At 43.4% G+C, this 21,920-nt stretch overlaps 1 protein-coding gene across 5 annotated transcripts in view; it reads left to right on the top strand.

Annotated features, from left to right (window-relative positions):
• SACM1L (SAC1 like phosphatidylinositide phosphatase) overlaps positions 1-21,920 on the top strand; it is a 573,015-nt gene that overhangs the window by 142,627 nt on the left and 408,468 nt on the right. For 2 of the 5 annotated variants that reach the window (XM_077269421.1, XM_077269419.1), the window contains exon 5: positions 1,672-1,821. The exons of 1 other annotated variant lie outside the window; for it this stretch is intronic. In XM_077269421.1, the coding sequence (XP_077125536.1) occupies positions 1,672-1,821 (150 nt within the window). Of the gene's footprint in view, positions 1-1,638; positions 1,822-21,920 lie in introns of all 5 variants that reach the window. 2 more of the 5 variants (XM_077269420.1, XM_077269418.1) reach the window with 1 other exon arrangement.

The following is a 21,920-nucleotide window of genomic DNA, read 5'->3' as shown; positions in this document are numbered from 1 at the left end:
GTTATAGGAAGCAGCAGACAGTAATAGAATGGACCCTCTTGATGTATGCAATGAAGTATACCACATACAATGCCTGACTGACTACTGTAGCAGTGATATCTATATACCCACATACAGTTCCTGCATGCCTTGCACTGATATGTATACACCCACATACATTACCTGCCTATATAGCACTGCAATCTATATATACCCTGTAATTAGTCTTTAGGACTGTTTGATTTTAGTTGGATTTGTATATTCAGTTATGGTATACCCACACTAACTTTGAAGCCCCCAAATCTGACGCTATCTCGGCAGCACCTCTCCCTACACTATCTGATTCCGGAGATGAATGTGACGAGCAGGGCGGCACCAGGTCTGATATAGACCTGATGAAGCTGTGCGGCCAGCCAGTTACTGTAATGCCACAACCAACATGGCTGCGGCATTACAGTGCGTGGCAGATAATCCTTGCATGTTGATTGGCGCTCTAAAGAGCGCCGAACAATCCCGGAAATGTAAGTTGCTCGCCAAGCACCGCTAGTACAGCGGTGCTCGGGCGAGCACCGAGCAATACCGGGTATGCTCGCTCATCACTAGACGACATTTTCCAAACATGTCATAAAAGTAGCATGAGCAACATACGGCCTGCTGTTGTGCTGAAAAAAGCTCATGGGACACGTTCCCTCATGAAGGGTCTCTTCTTGGCAATGCCTACGTGATTTCTAGATCGGTGTCCTGTTACCTCTGCATTTGAGATAAAAGCGACCAGTTTTAGAACTTTTATTTGACTGTACTACTACTAGCTAAAAATTTGCTATACTTTTGTTTATTATATTATAAGGTACTATACACCTCTTCTGTACAGGTAATTTTGTACTGGTTCAATATTCTCATATTTCTTTTGTGTTGTAAATGTACCAGTGGGTCAGGATTGTGTTTGCCATAATGCAGAGATAATAATGACATTTTTATTACTATACTTTATGTATTAGTTTTCTCTTCATTATGTTTATACAATCCATGTTCCCAGTGGTGCTGGGTCTACATAGTCATGTATGCAGAAATATGATTTATTCCCTTTGGTAATGTCGCTTTTAACTCACCACACTATATATTTTTAATGTAGTCTTTTTAAAAGTACCGTATGTGTGTTTTTATATTTGTATAAAAGTTTATTACAATAATTCGGAACTATTTTTTTAGTTTGTAGATGGGCATAAATGTAAAAGGGATCTTATCCATAAACTGCATCTAGTCCAGGAAATTTTTTTCACACAGAGCCCTTGTGGAATATCATTAGATAATGTATATAATAAGTATCAGGCAGTTCAATGTATTCAATAAATGATCAATGTAAAAAAGGCTTTCCTCCTAATTGCAGCGTATGCTCTTACCAGGAACTGTTTGCAAGATATTATTGGTCCCTCTTGCGGTGTGGTAACGTTCTTTAGCAGTTCCACAAATAAATTACACGTTTTAGTTTCATCAAAATATTATAAAATCTGTATAATTTTTTTATTGTTGTGCTTGGACCAATACAACTATACTGTAGTTTCAGTAAAATTGTCTTGACAAGTTCTCTTTAAGGCAGTCACTTTTTATCAACATTTTTTTTTGTGTGTTTTTACTTTTTTTTTTTTTATATATATATAGGGGAGACTATTTAACGTGAATTTCCTTCAACAGTTACAGGATAATAAAGGGTTCCTTTCCATGATCAATCATGTTCTCAGTGTGGATGGATTATACTTCTCCACTTCTTATGACCTTACCCATACCCTGCAAAGATTGTCCAACACAAGTCCAGAATTTCAAGAAATGAGCCTACTAGAAAGGGTGAGAAAAAAACCTACATTTACTTATGTATATTTTCCTTTCTAAGAGTTATGTACAGTGTTCTGAGATTAACCTGATGTATTTAATTGCCACTTTATGCCAGTAGAAGCTGTCATATTTTAGGTTTTCATTTTAATATGGCAACAGCATGGGGAATAAAAAAAAAAAAAAAAATGGATGGAAAGAATACCTGTTTGAAATTTGAGGGGAAAAAAAAAAAAGTAGACCTGTCACTCATTCCGCGCCCAGCAAGGAGAAGCTGTCAAGTGCCCATTTAAGACTAGTCATCCTAGTTATCATCTTATTAGGAGTCCTCTTTTTTTTTTTTTATTCTTTTTTTTTTTTAAGTAGTACGTTTTGTCTTATGCCAGACCATTTCATAGTGAAACACGGGTATTTGTGATAATGAATCTGTTCCTGATCCATGCTGTCCTTGGTTTTGGGAAAATGCACTGCTTGAGATTTATTGGATGTTTTGGGCACTCTTTCTTGTTTCACATCTGTCTATGGAGTTGAAACCGTTCTGTACGTGTTGTAATGTTTACTGGATGAATACACTGTGTGCAGAATTATTAGGCAAGTTGTATTTTTTAAGAGGATTATTTTTATTATTGATCAACAACTATGTTCTCAATCAACCCAAAAGACTCATAAGTATCAAAGCCTAATATTTTTGGAAGTTGGAGTGGGTTATTTTTAGATTCGGCTATCTTAGGAGGATATCTGTTTGTGCAGGTAACTATTACTGTGCAGAATTATTAGGCAACTTAATAAAAACCAAATATATTCCCATCTCACTTGTTTATTTTCACCAGGTATACCAATATAACTGCACAAAATTTAGAAATACCGTATATACTCGAGTATAAGCAGACCCGAGTATAAGCCGAGACCCTTAATTTTGCCACAAAAAACTGGGAAAACTTAATGACTCGAGTATAGCCTAGGGTGGAAAATGCGGCAGCCACCGGTAAATGTCAAAAATAAAAATGGGTACCAATAAAAGTAAAGTTAATAGAGTCATCAGTAGGTTAAGTGTTTTTGAATATCCATATTGAATCAGGAGCCCCATATAATGCTCCATAAAGTTCATGATGGGCCCCATAAGATGCTCCATGCAAAATACACCCCATATAATGCTGCACAAATGCTGATTATGGCCCCATAAGATGCTCCATACAGACATTTGCCCCATATAATGCTCCACAAATGCGGTTATTAGAGGACTGGGGGTCTGCAATACCAAGATAGGTTATTACATCATAGACCTGAGACAGGGACAAGGGGGCATCCTCTGTCTGGAGGAAAGAAGGTTTAAGCATAACAGACGCAGGTTCTTTACTGTAAGAGCAGTGAGACTATGGAACTCTCTGCCGTATGAAGTTGTAATGAGTGATTCATTACTTAAATTTAAGCGGGGACTGGATACCTTTCTGGAAAAGTATAATGTTACAGGGTATATACACTAGATTCCTTGATAGGGCGTTGATCCAGGGAACTAGTCTGATTGCCGTATGTGGAGTCGGGAAGGAATTTTTTTCCCCAAGGTGGAGCTTACTCTTTGCCACATGTTTTTTTTTTGCCTTCCTCTGGATCAACATGTTAGGGCATGTTAGGTTAGGCTATGGGTTGAACTAGATGGACTTAAAGTCTTCCTTCAACCTTAATAACTGTTACTATGACCCCATAAGATGCTCCATACAGACATTTGCCCCATATAATGCTGCACAAGTGCTGATTTTGGCCCCATAAGATGCTCCATACAGTCATTTGCCCCATGTAATGCTCCATAAATGCTGATTATGGCCCCATAAGATGCTCCATACAGTCATTTGCCCCATATGCTGTTGCTGCGATAAAAAAAATCACATACTCACCTCTCGTCGCTCAGGCCCCCGGCACTTTGCTATATTCACCTGCTCCCCGTTCCACCGCCGCCAGCCGCCGCTACGTTCCCCATCCACTGCACTGACTGGTCAGGCAGAGGGCGGCGTGCACTAATCGTGTCACCGCGCCCTCTGACCTGAGCATCAGTGCAGAGGATGCAGAAGACGCAGCGGTGGCTGGCGACGGTGGAACGGGGAGCAGGTGACTATAGCGCACTGCTTATACTCACCTGCTCCTGGCGCGGTCCCTGCTTCCCCAGCGCCGGCAGCTTCTTCCTGTAGTGAGCGGTCACATGGTACTGCTCATTACAGTAATGAATATGCGGGTCCACCCCTATGGGAGTGGAGTGGGGTCCATATTCATTACTGTAATGAGCGGTACCATGTGACCGCTCACTACAGGAAGAAGCTGCCAGGGAACCAGGGACCGTGCCAGGAGCAGGTGAGTATGCTTAGACAGCTGCCACTCCACCTCTCCTGCCGACCCCTGGGTATGACTCGAGTATAAGCCGAGGGGCAATTTCTGCCTAAAAAAATGGGCTGAAATTCTCGGCTTATACTATACGGTAAACATTTGACATGCAAAAACAAAACCCCCCAAAATTAGTGACCAATATAGCCACCTTTCTTTATGATGACACTCAACAGCTTTCCATCCATAGATTCTGTCAGTTGCTTGATCTGTTTACGATCAACATTGCGTGCAGCAGCCACCACAGCCTCCCAGACACTGTTCCAAGAGGTGTACTGTTTTCCCCACCTGTAGATCTCATGTTATGAGGGACCACAGGTTCTCTATGGGATTCAGATCAGGTGAACAAGGGGGCCATGTCATTATTTTTTCTTCTTTGAGTCCTTTACTGGCCAGCCACGCTGTGGAGTAGTTGGAGGCATGTGATGGAGCATTGTCCTGCATGAAAATCCTGTTTTTCTTGAACAATACCGACTTCTTCCTGTGCCACTGCTTGAAGAAGTTATCTTCCAGAAACTGGCAGTTGGTCTGGGAGTTGAGCTCCATCCTCAATCCGAAAAGTCCCACAAGTTCATCTTTGATGATACCAGCCCATATCAGTACCCCACCTCCACCTTGCTGGCGTCTGAGTCTGCCGTTTACTGATCCAGCCTCTGGCCCATCCATCTGGCCAATCAAGAGTCACTCTGACTTTTCAAAGGTTTTTTGGACTGATGAAATTAGTCTTAAGATAAAACATCAAGACTGGGCCAAGAAATATCTTATGATTCTTGTTCAAAGGTGGCCGTTTTTCAGCCTTTCTTACCTTGGCCATGTCCCTGACTATTGCACACCTTGTGCGTTTTGTTATTTCAGTAACGTTGCAGCTCTGAAATATGGCAAAACTGGTGACAAATGGCATCTTGGCAGCTTCATGCTTGAATTTCCTAAATTCATGGGCAGTTATTTTGCGCCTTTTTTGGCCAACATGCTTCTTGCAACCCTGTTGGATATTTGTCATGAAACGCTTGATTGTTCGGTGATCACGCTTCAAAAGTTTGGCATTTTCAAGACTGCTGCATCCCTCTGCAAGACATCTCACAATTTTGGACTTTTCAGAGCCTGTCAAATCTCTCTTCTGACCCATTTTGCCAAAGGAAAGGAAGTTGCCTAATAATTAAGCACACCTTATATAGGGTTTTGATGTCATTAGACAACACCCCTCCTCATTACAGAGATGAACATCACCTGATTTACTTAATTGGTAGTTGGCTGCAAGCCTGAACAGCTTGGAGTAGGACAACATGTATAAAAAGTATCATGTGATTAAAATACAACTTGCCTAATAATTCTGCACACAGTGTACCTACATTGCCTTTCCATCTTAGAAAAATGTCCCTGGCTCTCTTTGAACTCTTTATATACAATACATTTACATCCCGATTCATTAAAGGGAATGTCACCCCAGAATTCGCCTATAAGCTAAAGGTACCTTCACACGAAACGACTTTGTAACGATATCGCTAGCGATCCGTGACGTTGCAGCGTCCTGGCTAGCGATATCGTTTAGTTTGACACGCAGCAGCGATCAGGATCCTGCTGTGATGTCGCTGGTCGCTGAATAAAGTTCAGAACTTTATTTGGTCGTCCGATCGCCGTGTATCGTTGTGTTTGACAGCAAAAGCAACGATACCAGCGATATTTTACGCTGGTAACCAGGGTAAACATCGGGTTACTAAGCGCGGCCCTGCGCTTAGCAACCCGATGTTTACCCTGGTTACCCGGGGACCTCGGCATCGTTGGTTGCTGGAGAGCGGTCTGTGTGACAGCTCTCCAGCGATCAAACAGCGACGCTGCAGCGATCGGCATCGTTGTCGCTATCGCTGCAGCGTCGCTTCATGTGAAGGTACCTTAAGGCCACCGGCATCAGGGGCTTATTACAGAATGCTGCAGATAATCCCTCGATGCAACCTGAAAGATAAGAAAAACTAGTTAGATTATACTCACCCAGGGGCGGTCCTGGTCAGGTCCGATGGGCGTCCAGGTCCGATGGGCGTCGCGGTCCAGGTCCAGCGCCTCTCATCTTCATTTGATGACGTCTTCTTCCTCAACAGGGCAGATAAAGTACGCCTGTGCAGGAGCCGCGGCATCGAGCAAAGAAGATGACGTCATCGTATGAAGATGGGAGGCGCTGGACCCGCACCGCGACGCCCATCGCGCCATTATACTGATTAAAATGATACTTTGGTGAAATCCGTCTTGTGGTTGTTGTTTAATCTCTATTTTCAGTCTTGAGTTAATGATATGCCCGTGCTGCGAGGCAACCTCTGTGGCGAGAGGGCTTCATGTGGTGCTCTGATAAGGTATTCATACTGATCGTGTCTGACAGGTCACCGATCCCTCACTGACCTGCCCCCTAGTTTACATAATGAATATTATATATGTCTTGGAAAAAAAAAACTTCTGCAGACATCGATCACCGTTGGCTGCTGCTGCGCAGACGCGGCAGGAGTGGGAAGATGTAGAGAAAAGACTGACTATCCTGAGAAGTTTTAGATCACATCTACCCTTTGAAGTTGAGGACATATAAAATTATGGGAAGAAATCCCGAAGCTAGATATCCCTATAGCAAGGGTAGTAGAGAAAACTGCTATCCTCTTGAAGATTCATCATGCCTTAAAGATCCTATGGACAGAAAGGCAGAGAGCGTCTCAAAAGACATGGGAGACCTCTGCAGCTGTAATTAAAGCAAGTATAGCTTCTACCTCAGTGGCTAGGTCCATGAATATATGGATGGAAGAGTTGGTCCAGCATGGGCAAAGGTATCCAGGAATCCGTGGATACTGCAGACGATAGCGGGCTACAAGATTCAATTCCTGAGGATACCCCAGGGAAGATTCCACCTGACACCTGTCCAATCTCCCCAGGTCACAAAAAGGCTGCGGGCAGACGTTTAAAAAAAAAAAAAGTGGTGTGTTCGGGAGCAGCGATTCCGGTGCCAGAGGCAGAGAGGGGTCTCTGCTACTATTCAGGCCTATTCTCAGTCAAGAAACCAGGGAGACTATCGCACTATAATAAATCTGAAATCACTAAACAGATGGGTTTCATACAAAAAAATTCAATATGGAGTCTATAAGATCTACAACTCCACTAATCAAGGGAAATTTGGTGATATGCACGCTAGATCTAAAAGAAGCGTATTATCACGTGCCTATTCATCCTCACAGCCAGCGATATCTTAGATTTGTGGTGATGGAGGGGTAGAAAGTCCAACATTACCAATTTAGATGCCTCCCATTTGGTCTTTTCTCGGCGCCACGCATATTTTCCAAACTGTTGGCAGAAGTAATGGCCTTTCTCAGAGAACAGGGAATATTGATTGTCCATTATCTGGACGACTTCCTGTTGATGGCAGAGCCCCCCCAGCAACTGAAAACCAATATATCATCAACCATCTTATTGTTAAACAACCTAGGATGGATTATAAACTGTGAAAAGTCAGATCTAGTGTCAGGAAGTCTTCCTAGGAATTCTCTTTGACTCCAAGAGGCAGATGTCCTTCCTACCAGAGAAGAAACAGGAGGAACTCAAGGACAAAGTCTTAGCCTTCAAAAGGAGATCTCAGGTGTCCATCAGAGAAGCTGAGGATTGTGGGACTGATAACCAATTCTATTCCAGGGGTTCAGTGTTATCAATTCCACTCAAGACAACTGCAACATCAGGTCCTGTCAACCCGGAACAGAAGGACGGATGGGCTAGACAAGAAATTAAGAATGTCAGCATTAGCAAAAAGGTCTTTAGTAGTGATGAGCGAATATACTCGTTACTCGAGATTTCTCGAGCACATTCGGGTGTCCTCCGAGTATTTTTTAGTGCTCGGAGATTGTTTTCATCGCCGCAGCTGAATCTGTTAGCCAGCATAAGTACATGTGGGGGTTGCCTGGTTGCTAGGGAATCCCCCACATGTAATCAAGCTGGCTGAGATGTAAGTCATTCAGCTGAGGTGAGGAAAACGAAATCTCCGAGCACTAAAAAATACTCGGTCACCCGAGCGTGCTCGGGAAATCTCGAGTAACAAGTATATTCGCTCATCACTAGTCTTTAACCTAGTGGGCGTCCACAAGCAACCCGAGGAAGGGGGTTATGTGGACAGTCCCCCTTTGTATTGATCACCATGGACTCAAGCGGCTGAGGATGGGGAGCACAGGTGTAGGATCAGTACATACAGGGCACCTGGCAGAGTTCAGATCCTCCCAGATCATCCAACCTCCCAGAGCTTCTGGCGGTCTGGGAAACGCTAAAAGAAGTGGGCCAAGTCTAAAAAACAGACACATCCAAATTCTATCAGACAATGTTACCACAGTGGCCTTCCTCAAGCATTAAGGGGGTCCAAGACACCACCTTTTACAATCATTAGTACGGGAAATTTTCCTTTGGGCAGAGAAGACGGTGCTCTGAGGACCGCAATACATCTGAAGGGGTCCCAGAATGTGGTGGCAGATTTTTTTCAGCCGGGAAACGGTTCAGCAGTCGGAATGGGAGCTAACCTGGGAAGAATACAATCATATAATATGCTGATGGGGTACCCCCCAAGTAGACCTGTTCGCTACCAGGAAGAGTTCAAAAGTAGAGAATTTTTTTCCCCTCAATCAGGGAGACAGACCAAAAGTAGAGGACACCCTATCTCAGAAGTGGGACATGGACCTGGCATATGCCTTTTCCTCTGATCCCAGCAGTTCTGAGGAAGATACGGGAAGATCAGGCCACAGTAAATCATATTACCATTTTGTCCCAGAAGGAGTTGGTTCCCCCTGCTAAGGAGGATGGCCATAGAAGATCCTATCATTTTTCCAGAAAGACACGATCTACTGTTCCAGGGTCCAGTACACCATCCCAAGGTGAAGCTCCTACAGTTGTCTGCCTGGATCCTGAGTGGCAGATTTTGAGGTCGAGAGGTCTCTGATGCGGTCATAACGACTATTCAGAATAGTAGAAAACCAGTGACTTCTGCAATATATACAAAAATATGGAAGAAATTTTATTCACAATATCCTGAGGTGACAACAGTACTATCTAAACTTGACATTCCCATGAATCGGATCTTAGAATTCCTACAGGCAGGGTTTGAGAAGAGCCTAAGGCTAGGTTCCCATTGCGTTAGGGCAATCCGTTTAGCGCTAAGCGCCAGCGGATCGCGCTAAGGCAATGTCTTTTTAAGGGGTCGCGTTAAACGTCCCCGCTAGCGCAGATCCCGATCTGCGAGAGCGGGGAACGGACCTCGGGCGCGCCGCGGACGCTGCAAGCAGCGTCTGAGGCGCGCTACAGAAGAACGGCACATCGCTAGCGCGTGCCGAAAATGACACGCGCTAGCAATGCGCTTTAACATTGCCGGCAATGGGAGCGCTAACGGACGCGCTGCACGGCGTTAATTTCGTCGTGCAACGCTGTCCGTTAGCCTTCAGACTAAAACGCAATGGGAACCTAGCCTAAGGCCTATTATTCTTAAAGTGCAGATCTCGGCTCTAAGTGTTTTCATGGACTATCTGCTGGCGTGGGCTGTGCTATATATTACATGGCCAGTGCTATATACTGCGTGGCTGCTATATACTACGTGGGCAGTGTTACATACTGCGTGGGCTGTGCTATATTTTACGTGGGCAGTGTTATATACTGCGTGGGCTGTGCTATATATTACGTGGCCAGTGCAATATACTGCGTGGCTGCTATATACTACGTGGGCAGTGTTACATACTGCGTGGGCTGTGCTATATATTACGTGGGCAGTGTTATATACTGCGTGGGCTGTGCTATATATTACGTGGGCAGTGTTATATACTGCGTGGGCTGTGCTATATATTACGTGGCCAGTGTTATATACTGCGTGGGCTGTGCTATATATTACGTGGGCTGTTATATACTGCGTGGGCTGTGCTATATATTACGTGGGCTGTTATATACTGCGTGGGCTGTGCTATATATTACGTGGGCTGTGTTATATACTGCGTGGGCTGTGCTATATATTACGTGGGCAGTGTTATATACTGCGTGGGCTGTGCTATATATTACGTGGCCAGTGTTATATACTGCGTGGGCTGTGCTATATATTACGTGGGCTGTTATATACTGCGTGGGCTGTGCTATATATTACGTGGGCTGTTATATACTGCGTGGGCTGTGCTATATATTACGTGGGCAGTGTTATATACTGCGTGGGCTGTGCTATATATTACGTGGGCAGTGTTATATACTGCGTGGGCTGTGCTATATATTACGTGGCCAGTGTTATATACTGCGTGGGCTGTGCTATATATTACGTGGGCTGTTATATACTGCGTGGGCTGTGCTATATATTACGTGGGCTGTTATATACTGCGTGGGCTGTGCTATATATTACGTGGGCTGTGTTATATACTGCGTGGCCACTGTTGTATACTGCGTGGCCTGTATTAACGCATCGGGTATTCTACAATCTGTATGTATGTAGCAGCCACATAGTATATAGCACAGGCCACATAGTATTTGTCTGCTATATACTACATGGCTCCTATATACTACGTGGCCTGTGCTATATACTATGTGGCTGCTATATACATACATTCATGCATATTCTAGAATACCCGATGCGTTAGAATCGGGCCACCATATAGTCAATCATAAACACATCACATATGCAATCAGGCTGCATCGCTGGCGCCACTGCTAGTGCCTGCCTGCAGGAGGTTTTTTTGTTTTTTTTTGTCCAAAGACACACAGTCATGGCAAAAAGTATTCACACCCCTGCAATTCTGTCAGATAATACTCAGTTTCTTCCTGAAAATGATTGCAAACACAAATTCTTTGGTATTTTTATCTTCATTTAATTTGTCTTAAATGAAAAACCACAAAAGAGAATGAAGCAAAAAGCAAAACATTGATCATTTCACACAAAACTCCAAAAATGGGCCAGACAAAAGTATTGGCACCCTCAGCCTAATACTTGGTTGCACAACCTTTAGCCAAAATAACTGCGACCAACCGCTTCCGGTAACCATCAATGAGTTTCTTACAATGCTCTGCTGGAATTTTAGACCATTCTTCTTTGGCAAACTGCTCCAGGTCCCTGATATTTGAAGGGTGCCTTCTCCAAACTGCCATTTTTAGATCTCTCCACAGGAGTTCTATGGGATTCAGGTCTGGACTCATTGCTGGCCACCTTAGAAGTCTCCAGTGCTTTCTCTCAAACCATTTTCTAGTGCTTTTTGAAGTGTGTTTTGGGTCATTGTCCTGCTGGAAGACCCATGACCTCTGAGGGAGACCCAGCTTTCTCACACTGGGCCCTACATTATGCTGCAAAATTTGTTGGTAGTCTTCAGACTTCATACGCCATGCACACGGTCAAGCAGTCCAGTGCCAGAGGCAGCAAAGGAACCCCAAAACATCAGGGAACCTCCGCCATGTTTGACTGTAGGGACCGTGTTTTTCTTTGATTGCCTCTTTTTTTCTCCTGTAAACTCTATGTTGATGCCTTTGCCCAAAAAGCTCTACTTTTGTCTCATCTGACCAGAGAACATTCTTCCAAAACGTTTTAGGCTAGGTAAGTTTTGGCAAACTCCAGCCTGGCTTTTTTATGCCTCGGGGTAAGAAGTGGGGTCTTCCTGGGTCTCCTACCATACAGTCCCTTTTCATTCAGACGCCGACGGATAGTAAGGGTTGATACTGTTGTACCCTCGGACTGCAGTGCAGCTTGAACTTGTTTGGATGTTAGTCGAGGTTCTTTATCCAACATCCCCACAATCTTGCGTTGAAATCTCATGTCAATTTGTCTTTTCCGTCCACATCTAGGGAGGTTAGCCACAGTGCCATGGGCTTTAAACTTCTTGATGACACTGCGCACGGTAGACACAGGAACATTCAGGTCTTTGGAGATGGACTTGTAGCCTTAAGATTGCTCATGCTTCCTCACAATTTGGTTTCTCAAGTCCTCAGACAGTTCTTTGGTCTTCTTTCTTTTCTCCATGCTCAATGTGGTACACACAAGGACACAGGACAGAGGTTGAGCCAACTTAAATCCATGTCAACTGGCTGCAAGTGTGATTTAGTTATTGCCAACACCTGTTAGGTGCTACAGGTAAGTTACAGGTGCTGTTAATTACACAAATTAGAGAAGCATCACATGATTTTTCGAACAGTGCCAATACTTTTGTCCACCCCCTTTTTTATGTTTGGTGTGGAATTATATCCAATTTGGCTTTAGGACAATTCTTTTTGTGTTTTTTCATTTAAGACAAATTAAATGAAGATAATAATACCAAAGAATTTGTGTCTGCAATCATTTTCAGGAAGAAACTGAGTATTATCTGACAGAATTGCAGGGGTGTCAATACTTTTGGCCATAACTGTATAATCATTTATGTAAACTAGGGGGCAGGTCATTGAGGGATCAGTGATCTGTCAGAAGCCATACAGATGAATAAGCAGAGCACCACATGAAGACCTCCACCACAGGACGCTCAAAACTACGGATTTCATCAACCAAGGTATAATTTTAATGAGTATAAGGCTATGTGCACACTTTGCGGGTTTTCCTGCGGATCCGCTGCAATTTTGATGCTGCGAGTCTGCAGCAGTTTCCATAGCGCTTACATTAACATGTAAACCCTATGGAAACCGCAAACCGCTGTGCACATGCTGCGGGAAAAACCGCGCAGAAACGCAGCGGTTTACAACCCGGAGCATGTCACTACTTTGTGCAGAATCGCTGCGATTCTGCACCCATAGAAATGCATTGATCCGCTTACTTCCCGCATGGGGCTGTGCCCACGTTGCGGGAAGTAAGCGGATAATGTGCGGGTGGTACCCGGGGTGGAGGAGAGGAGACTCTCCTCCAGGCCCTGGGAACCATATTTGTGTGTAAAAAAAAAAAAAAAAGAATTAAAATAAAAAATCATGTTATACTCGCCTCTCAGCGCTGCACGCGGCCGGCCGGTCAGAGTTGCTGTGCGAACAGGACCTGCGGTGACGTCGCGGTCACATGACCGTGACGTCACGAAGGGTCCTTTGCGCACATCATCTTTGGAACCGGACCGCCGGGTGCAGCGCCGAGGAGATCGAGACGTCAGAGGGTGAGTATATAAACTTTTTTTATTTTATTTTAACATTACTATTGATGCTGCATATGCAGCATCAATAGTATAGGCGGAAACCCGCAGCGGAAACCGCGGAACAAACCGCGATAAATCTGCAGGGATAACCGCAGCGGTTTTGCCCTGCAGATTTATCAAATCCGCTGCGGGAGAACCCGCAGAGGTCACCCGCAAAGTGTGCACATAGCCTTACGGCACCGACCTGACACAATCCTGCTGATAGGTTTCCTTTAAGAGAAACCATTTTTCCAATTCTTTGCAAGGACATTCTAGTCTGTGGGGGAAATAACGCTTATGGGATCTGTTTAATATTCTACCTTGCTATTGTTCTATCTACCAGTCTAGTACATCTAAGCCTTTTGTATGCGATATACCCATTTACTTCACTAATGTATAAGGTGGCACTATTAATCTGGAATATCTAAATTTTCTGTACTTTATCATTTGGTAGGGAGCAGGTGTACCTATGCCTAGTATCTGTGAGATCTGCTGTCTGGGTATTCAATCTCAGTACAATGTGTGATAACGTGCAGCTTAGCCTCTCTATTAAATCATTTCATATTTAACGTCTTTTATGTCCAGAGGTTGTTCGGGGTTCTTATTTCTCAGGGCAACCTTTTTATGGCATGAGAAATTTGGGTTTAGTGCCCCACCATGTCAGGTACAGCTGTAAATGCCGCTGACAGTTGTGACAATGACACCTAGATTATTACCAGAAAGATGGCTTCCTCTTTCATCCCATTGTTACCATCACAACTGGATTGTCTGAAGCCGATGGTTGCTATGGAGACCCAAGCCCAAGTAATGTCCTTAAGATCTGCCAGCTACAGTAGCCTTGTGCAGGATAGTTTGTGGATTAAGTCCGCGCTGCCACAATAATACAGATTCGGATGTAGTGAAGGATTCTAGTGGTTTATTCAACGCGTTTCAAGGTCTCTCTGACCTTTGTGGTGTTTTCCTGATGAAGGGGTCAGAGAGACCTTAAAACGCGTTGAATAAACCAACAGAATTCTTCATTACATCCGAATCCGTATTATTGTGGCAGCCCGGATTTAATTCACAAACTATCCTGCACAACGTCTCTGAGAAGGTCGCGCTGGCGGCCTGTGGATCTGCAGCAGCCAATACGTACATGCTTTTGCTTTACACCATCAGGTGAGCAGCTCCCTGTTATAAAAACGCATTTTAATCTGAAGATAAGACTCTATATGCGCTTTTTGTCTCTCTAATTTACTTGCTATAGTAGTCTGAGGCCCAGTCATAAGCCGAATCTAGCAGACGTGTCAGAGTAAAACTGACATGTCTTGGGCTAGTTTCACATTTGCCGTAGAATCCGCAGCGTTTATGCCGCAAGTTGAAATGCACGATAAACCACGTGCAAATGCGTACAAACGCAGTGTTTTTTAGACGCATAAGATAATGCATGCGGTCAAAAAAACGCAAAGTTTACATGGTTTTTCATGCGATTTGCATGCGTTTGTGTGTTGTTGTTTTTTAAATTCTTTATTTAGAAATTTCCAATTACAGAGAAAATAAAACATACAAGGACTTACATCTGGAAAAATTACGAAAGTTGTGCCATGGGGATACCAAGCCCCGCTAAAGAATAGAAAAAACAACAGATGAAAGTCATTAAATGAGAAAACTGAACAACACAACGGTCAGGTATAGATTAATGAACGATTAGTTGAAAAACAGCAGCTCCGGAGTACAGTAACACGAAAACCAGAGCTGTTTAAGGGTTAGAGACATAATAAGACAATAAGCCACTGAAAAAACAGATGGGAAACATGGCGAGTAATAAAGAGTAGATGTTAACAAAGCTGAGTAAGCAAATTAAATGAAGAGTTCGGGTCCAATCACTGTGACTATGGGGCAACCCAGGGAAGCCATATAGAGAGAAATTTGTCATGTGTACGAGAATCCAAACTGGACAATTCCTCCATCCTACGTATTTCATTAACTTTAGTTATCCATTCACTTAATGAGGGGGGACGTTTGTCTCCAATGCAATGAAACCAAATGCTTAGCTGCGGCCACCAATAGAGGGAGTAATTCATGTTTCTTGGGGTTAAACGATTTTGAGGGGAGAAGACAACAGGACTTCCTGAGGAGTTAAATTTCCTTTAATTATTCCCAACTTGCAGAGGAAGTTAAATATTTCATTCCAGTATTTAGCAATCACTGGGCACTGCCAGAAGATGTGGAAGAGGGAACCCACCGAACTCAAACATCTCCAATAGAGAGGGGAGTCAGATAGGCCTAAGTGGTGGAGTCTTTCAGGGGTTTTATACCAGCGGGAAAGGATTTTACAGGCGTTTTCCTGTAGCAATACACACCTGGAGAAACCGTGAGAATTATTTAGAATCTGTTTAGTCTCATTAGGAGACAACGCCAAGTTAAATTCTGACTCCCAGGAGGATAGATATAGTGGTTTGAAAAGAGAGGAGGGGGAAATAAGGTTGACATATATATTTTAGAAATAAGTTTTGGTGGCAGGGATTTTAACCTAAGAAAGAGCTCCAGCCAGAGCCAGTCGGAGTTGTGTGACTTCGGACTTGAATTTGGAGATATGTTGAATATAGTATTTTTGTAGGAAGTCACGAGGATGTTTAATGGCCTCACGAGGCCACGCCTCCTCACACTGAATCTGATTAGAGAGAAGATGCGAAATAGGTAGATTAGGTAAGGTTTCCCATAAATCGTATACATCCACATAATTCGAGTCCGTGAGCCAAGGGATAATTTTTAAAGGGATGTTATCTAAAAACAGACACTGCGGAAGTTTATTGGAAATAATTTCTCGCCTAATAGCTAAAGTATTGTTTGTTATTGCATCTATGGAGTGGGATGGGGGGACAGCAGAGGTCCAGAGGTAAATCCCCGCTTTCTTACCTAACAGAAGAAGTTCAAGGCTAGAAGCTCTGCGTTCGGGCCTAGGTTTAACTAGGTTCATCCAACGGGCTATGTGTATAGCGTGGTAGTACGCCTTGAAGTTAGGAAGTCCAAGCCCTCCGGCATTTTTCGGTAGGGCGAGGATTTTGAAGGGAAGTCTGGCACTCTTAGCTCTCCATACAAATTTGGAAATCAGTTTATTTAAAAGAGAGAACGATTTGGGGAGGTGTATGGGGATCATATTCATAAGGTAGAAAATTTTGGGGAGAATATAGGATTTGACTATATTAATCCTGCCGATCCAGGAAAGGTCGGGTAAATCATAAGATTTGAGCAAGGATTGTAATTTTTCTAACAGAGGAGGGAAGTTATGTTTATATAGTGTGGAGGGATCTGCCATAAGGAAAACCCCCAGGTATTTTAGTTTCTCAGAAGGCCACTTAAAAGGGGTGAGCAGTTTCAGTCTGGAAACCACCTCCCCCGATGAGGAGACATTCAAGGCTTCAGATTTGTTCATGTTGACCTTACAATTGGAAACAATTCCAAACTCTTCAAGTAAGGCCAGAAGGTTGGGGAAGGCTGTTATGGGGTTCGAGATGAGGAGCAAGAGGTCATCTGCGAAGGCTGCTGTCTTAAATTCGAATTGGTCTATTACAAGACCCCTAACCTCTGTTTCCTGTCTTAATTTCTGAATCAGGGTCTCCATCACCAGCACAAAAAGAGTAGGGGAGAGAGGGCAGCCCTGCCTGGTGCCATTTCCAATCGCGAAGGGGTCCGAAAGTAAACCATTTACCCTGACTCTGGCAGTTGGGGTGGAGTATAGAGTCATGATGGCATCTATAAAAGGAGGAGGAAAGTCAAACTTCCGTAAGGTGCATACCATGTAATGCCAGCTGACTCTATCAAAGGCCTTCTCTGCATCTGTTGATAGAATGGTCAAAGGGGTGCCGGAACGTCTCGCGTAGGAAATGGCTAGGAGAATTTTTGTGGCATTATCTTTACCCTCACGGCCTTTAACAAAGCCCACTTGATCAGGGTGAATTAAAGACTCCAGAACAGGATTAATTCTGGAAGCCAGGATTTTTGCCCATAATTTTATGTCCGTATTAAGCAATGAAATAGGTCTGTAATTACCACAAAAGCTGCCATCTCTCCCCTCCTTAGGAATAACAGTAATGTAAGCCTCTAGAGTCTGCTTAGATGGGGTGTCTCCTGACAGGAATGTGTTAAATAAGGAAACTAGCTGAGGTAGAAGTAAGTCTAAACATTTCTTATAGTAACCCACAGGGAAACCATCTGGACCTGGAGTTTTATTATTAGCCATTGAATGTAAGGTGTCTTTAATTTCTTGAGGAGTGATTTGGGAGAGTAGAGCTGAATAATCTTTGGGATGGATTTTAGGGAGGGAGAGGGGAGACAGAAACTGCTGAATCCTTTCAGTCGCGGTTAGAGGGTCTTTCATAGGCTCAGGTGGGTCTAAGTTATAAAGGGATTCATAGTAAAGTCTGAACGCCTCAGCAATATCATCAGATCTGTCCACCCTTGAATTAGAATTTGTGTGTATGTTTTATAAATTTGTTACCAGTTAGATTTTTGAGCATTCGGGAGATGAGCTTACTGCTCTTGTTCCCGTGGATGTAAAATCTATGTTTGCAGGCAAAAATAATTTTGAAGAATTGACATTGAGTAGGTCTTTTAGCTTACAGCGAAGGGAGGAGAGGTCCTGTCAAAACACCTGTGCGCCAGACTTTTTATGGAGACGCTCTACGGTGCCTATTTGGTGTAAAAGGGATAAAATTTCTTTTTCTTTCTTTTTCTTGGTAGAAGAACCAATGGAGATGAATTTGCCTCTAAGTACCGCCTTATGCGCTTCCCAAATATTAGGTGTGAGGTAGCCTTCTATGATATTTTCTTCAAAATAATGTGAGATAATAGATTTTATGTTTTCAAAATTCTGAGGGATGTCCAGTAAAGATTTGTTTAATCTCCAGGACTTTGCGGGACGGGGTAAAGTATTTATGATCATATCAATAAAGATTGGGGCATGGCCAGAAATTGTGATCGAACCTATATCGGCAGACTCAATTAAGTGCAGGGCTTGGGACTGAATTAGAAGAAGGTCAATACCGTGATAAGAGTGCGGGGGGGGGGGGGGAAAGAATGTGTAATCTTTAGTGGTGGGGTGGAGAATACGCCAGGGATCTATAAGAAATAGGGAATCCAAATAGTGCGGCAGTTTTCTTCTCAGCCTTTGGGAAATAGGAGATGAACCGCTAGAAGCGTCTAAATCAGGATTGAGAGTTAGGTTGAAGTCTCCTCCCACAATCAGAAGTCCCTCCTTAAATAAGTGCAGTACTTCGAGTGTTTTGGAAATCCATTGTACCTGGTGTTTATTGGGAGCGTATAAGTTGGCCAAAGTAACTGTGGTATTAGCTAATGTCCCTTTAACAAATATATATCTACCCTCCTGGTCGCTTAAACTATCTTTAAGTAGGAAAGGAAGGCCCTTCCTTAAGGCAATACTGACACCCTTAGAAGAGGATATACTGCAACTTTTGAACCATATGGGGTATGAGGAAAAGGATGTGTTAGGGGCCCTACCAATTTTAAAATGGGGTTCTTGGAGGAAAGCAACTTGAGCGTGTTGTTTTTTAAAAGCGAAAGGATTTGGTTTCGCTTAGCAGGAGAATTAAGTCCCTTAATAGAAGCTAAAGTGATGGACCCTGAACTCACCTGACTACTGGTACTCGCCATGTCTTGTAGAGAAATCTGTCTCAACCGGATACCTGACAAAAGAAAAGAACAATATAACTATCAAACTTTTTACAAACATTAGCTCGCCCAACGCGGGGGGGGTTGTTATACCCAAACATGGGCGAGGTAGTCCAAGTTGTGAACCTAAAAATAGTAATGTCGAATAGAGGACATGACAAAGTGGAACAGACTAATGAATAAACAGTCCAAGGAGATCCGTGGACATCAAAATGAGAAAGAATGCGAGAAACATATTTGAAAGTGAGATCGAAAAGAAGGTTACTCAAGAAGGGTGTGTCTTGGGGTCATATTTCTTGACTTTCGGCGAAGTATGCTTTTTCTTCAGGAACCATTCTTGTGATTTGGTAAGCGGAGGAAGTCTCCAACTAGTGTCAACAGGCATCCAAGAGGGGAGCTCAATTGGGGCGATATCAAGTGACTCCCAAAGATTTGGCAGGTCCTTTGGAGTACGAACCACAATCTGCCGACCTCTTGCATTAATCGCTAGACCAAAAGGAAAAAGCCATTTATACGTCAAGTTCTTAGCTTTTAAGGCTGAGAGAAGGGGTCGTAGGATACGTCTTTTCATTAAGGTGGAGGAAGCCAGGTCTTGGAATAGCTGAATTTGAGAGTTATCATAAATAATCTTTTCTTGCTCTCTGGCACTTGTTAGAACAGCTGCCGTATCAACATAACTGAGAATACCGCAAATGATATCTCTGGGCGGCTCGTCCGTTTTAGGCTTAGGCCAAGAAAGAGCATCTACAATTATAATTGAAAGAGTTCACCGTGCGCTGAGACCTAAGAGATTGGAAATAATTTCTCTTGTTACTTTCTCTAAGGCTTCTCGAGCAAAGGACTCCGGGATCCCTCTTGTACGAATGTTTTTCCTCCTGCTCCTATTTTCCTGATCCTCCGCTGCCAACAAAGCAATGTTAAGATGGTGCTGTTGTTTAAGGACCTGGTCTTGGAGGCCGGTTAAGGCATTGACTGTCTCTGTGGAAGCAGACTCCAGTACCTCTACTCTTTGCCTCAATTGCTGGGGGTCCGAACGCATGCCCGACAGAAGAGTTTTCATATTTTGGGCCATTAGTTTCTTCATAAAGGCTCTGGAAATAGGGGCAGTATCTTCTAAGACAGAGTCACTATCAGAGTCAGCTTTACTGAGATCCGAGTCATCCATATTGTCAATGGAGATAGATTATTTTTTTAAGGGTACGCCTTGACGGAGTGTAGGAAGAATCACTTTTCTTCTTTAGATATTTGTCAAGATCTCCATGAGTGTTCTTTTTCTGTTCGTCTGCAATAGCTTTGTTCGCTAATTTTTCACGGTTTTTTTTTGTGATTTAACCATGATGAGGCGTCTTAAAACGTGAATAGCTGTGTTCACAACTTGGAAAAAAGAAGGAAAATTATAAGCTCATTTCCTTGCAACCAGAAAAAATGTAAAACCTGTCCATTTATAATGACCACGGACAAGATAAAGATCCCCAATTCACATCATTACTACAAGATACCAGGTACATTCAGCTGCATCACTTCTAATGTGGTGTACTTAATTATTTGTACTAAATGTCCAACTGGGGGTCTGTATGTGGGGGAGACAGGGCAGAAACTGAGAACAAGGATGAACTCTAATCGCCATACAATAAGAGAAAAAAGAATGGATATACCTGTGGCAATACATTTCTGTCTCCCAAATCATAACATTATGGACATGAAATTACTTGTATTAAAGGGTAACTTCAAATCGCAGAAAGACAGGAGAATCTGGGAATATAAACTGATGACGACCTTTGACACTCTAAATGCAGGAATGAATGTGTCACACGGATTTATGTCTTTTTACATCAACTAATGAACTTGCCCATCAGACCATGTGGGGTCATCACAACAGAACCAGACCCCAATCACAGGACAATAAAACAATCCTTATCTAAGAATTGGCCCAATATTTATGGACGTAACTGTTTATCACCCATGGTAATTCTGCTTCATGTCACCTGGCTTATCCATGTTTTTTTTTCCCCTCTCCCTTTTTTTTTTTTTTTCTATACTATGTTGTGCATAAATATGTGATTCTTCAGAATTTGTTTTAGTCTTTGCCTGATGAAGAGACGTATGTAGTCTCGAAAGCTTGCAATTTGTTACCATCTTTTCAGTTAGCCATTAAAAGGTATCAACCACTGAGGACTCTCAATTCTAAATATTTTTAAGCTCATTTTATGAAGATAGAACAAGTTCCAGGGAGTCGACACTAGGTGTCGCTGTAGGATCATTAATGAGAGTGCAGAACTCTTTCCATGCCTGTTCTGGAAAAAGAGGAAATTTTTAGACTCAAATGTTTATGATGGGATCCCTTAACAGGGAAGGCTTAGTAGTTAGAAAGCAGTCCGGGAGATAATAAAAGGGTATTGTGGAAAACCCCCTCAGTGCTTGAGTAAATATATGGCCGTTGTCACCAAAAAACCTCCTAGATTGTTTTTATATCCCTTATTTATAGGAATAACTATTAGCAGTTATTATATAACAGTTATTCATTATTACTGGGTATGGGGCAGCAGGAAGTAGCAGGAGGTAAATTGCAGGCAGAGGATAACATAGTTTAACAGAGTGGGAACAATGCACCTCACCCCACAGACCGACTGTGCACAAATCTTCAGCAGCAGGATGGGATCGAAGATGGCGCCGGAATTGGCGGTAAAATCTTCGGCACTGCAGCGTCCTCATCGCAGCACACAGAGCCTGGACCTACCGATGGGGCGGGAGAGCCGCAGAGCACAGCAGCAGGGAAGGCAGTCTGTCCCACACCACGTCCGCCTGAGAGCCTCGGATCTCGCCGCAGCCTCCCTACCCAGGAGCAGAAGGCGGGAGATGTAAGAGACCGCAGATCACAGCGGCAGAAGTCTCTCCAGGCCCCCACACCAGATCCGAGCAATCCGGACAGGTACAGGTGAGTGAGACGGGGCCAGGGGGTAAGGGCGGCGATCA

This window comes from Ranitomeya variabilis, chromosome 6 (assembly GCF_051348905.1).
Source record: "Ranitomeya variabilis isolate aRanVar5 chromosome 6, aRanVar5.hap1, whole genome shotgun sequence".
NCBI lineage: Eukaryota > Metazoa > Chordata > Amphibia > Anura > Dendrobatidae > Ranitomeya > Ranitomeya variabilis.
This window is presented reverse-complemented; position numbering and strand designations above follow the sequence as displayed.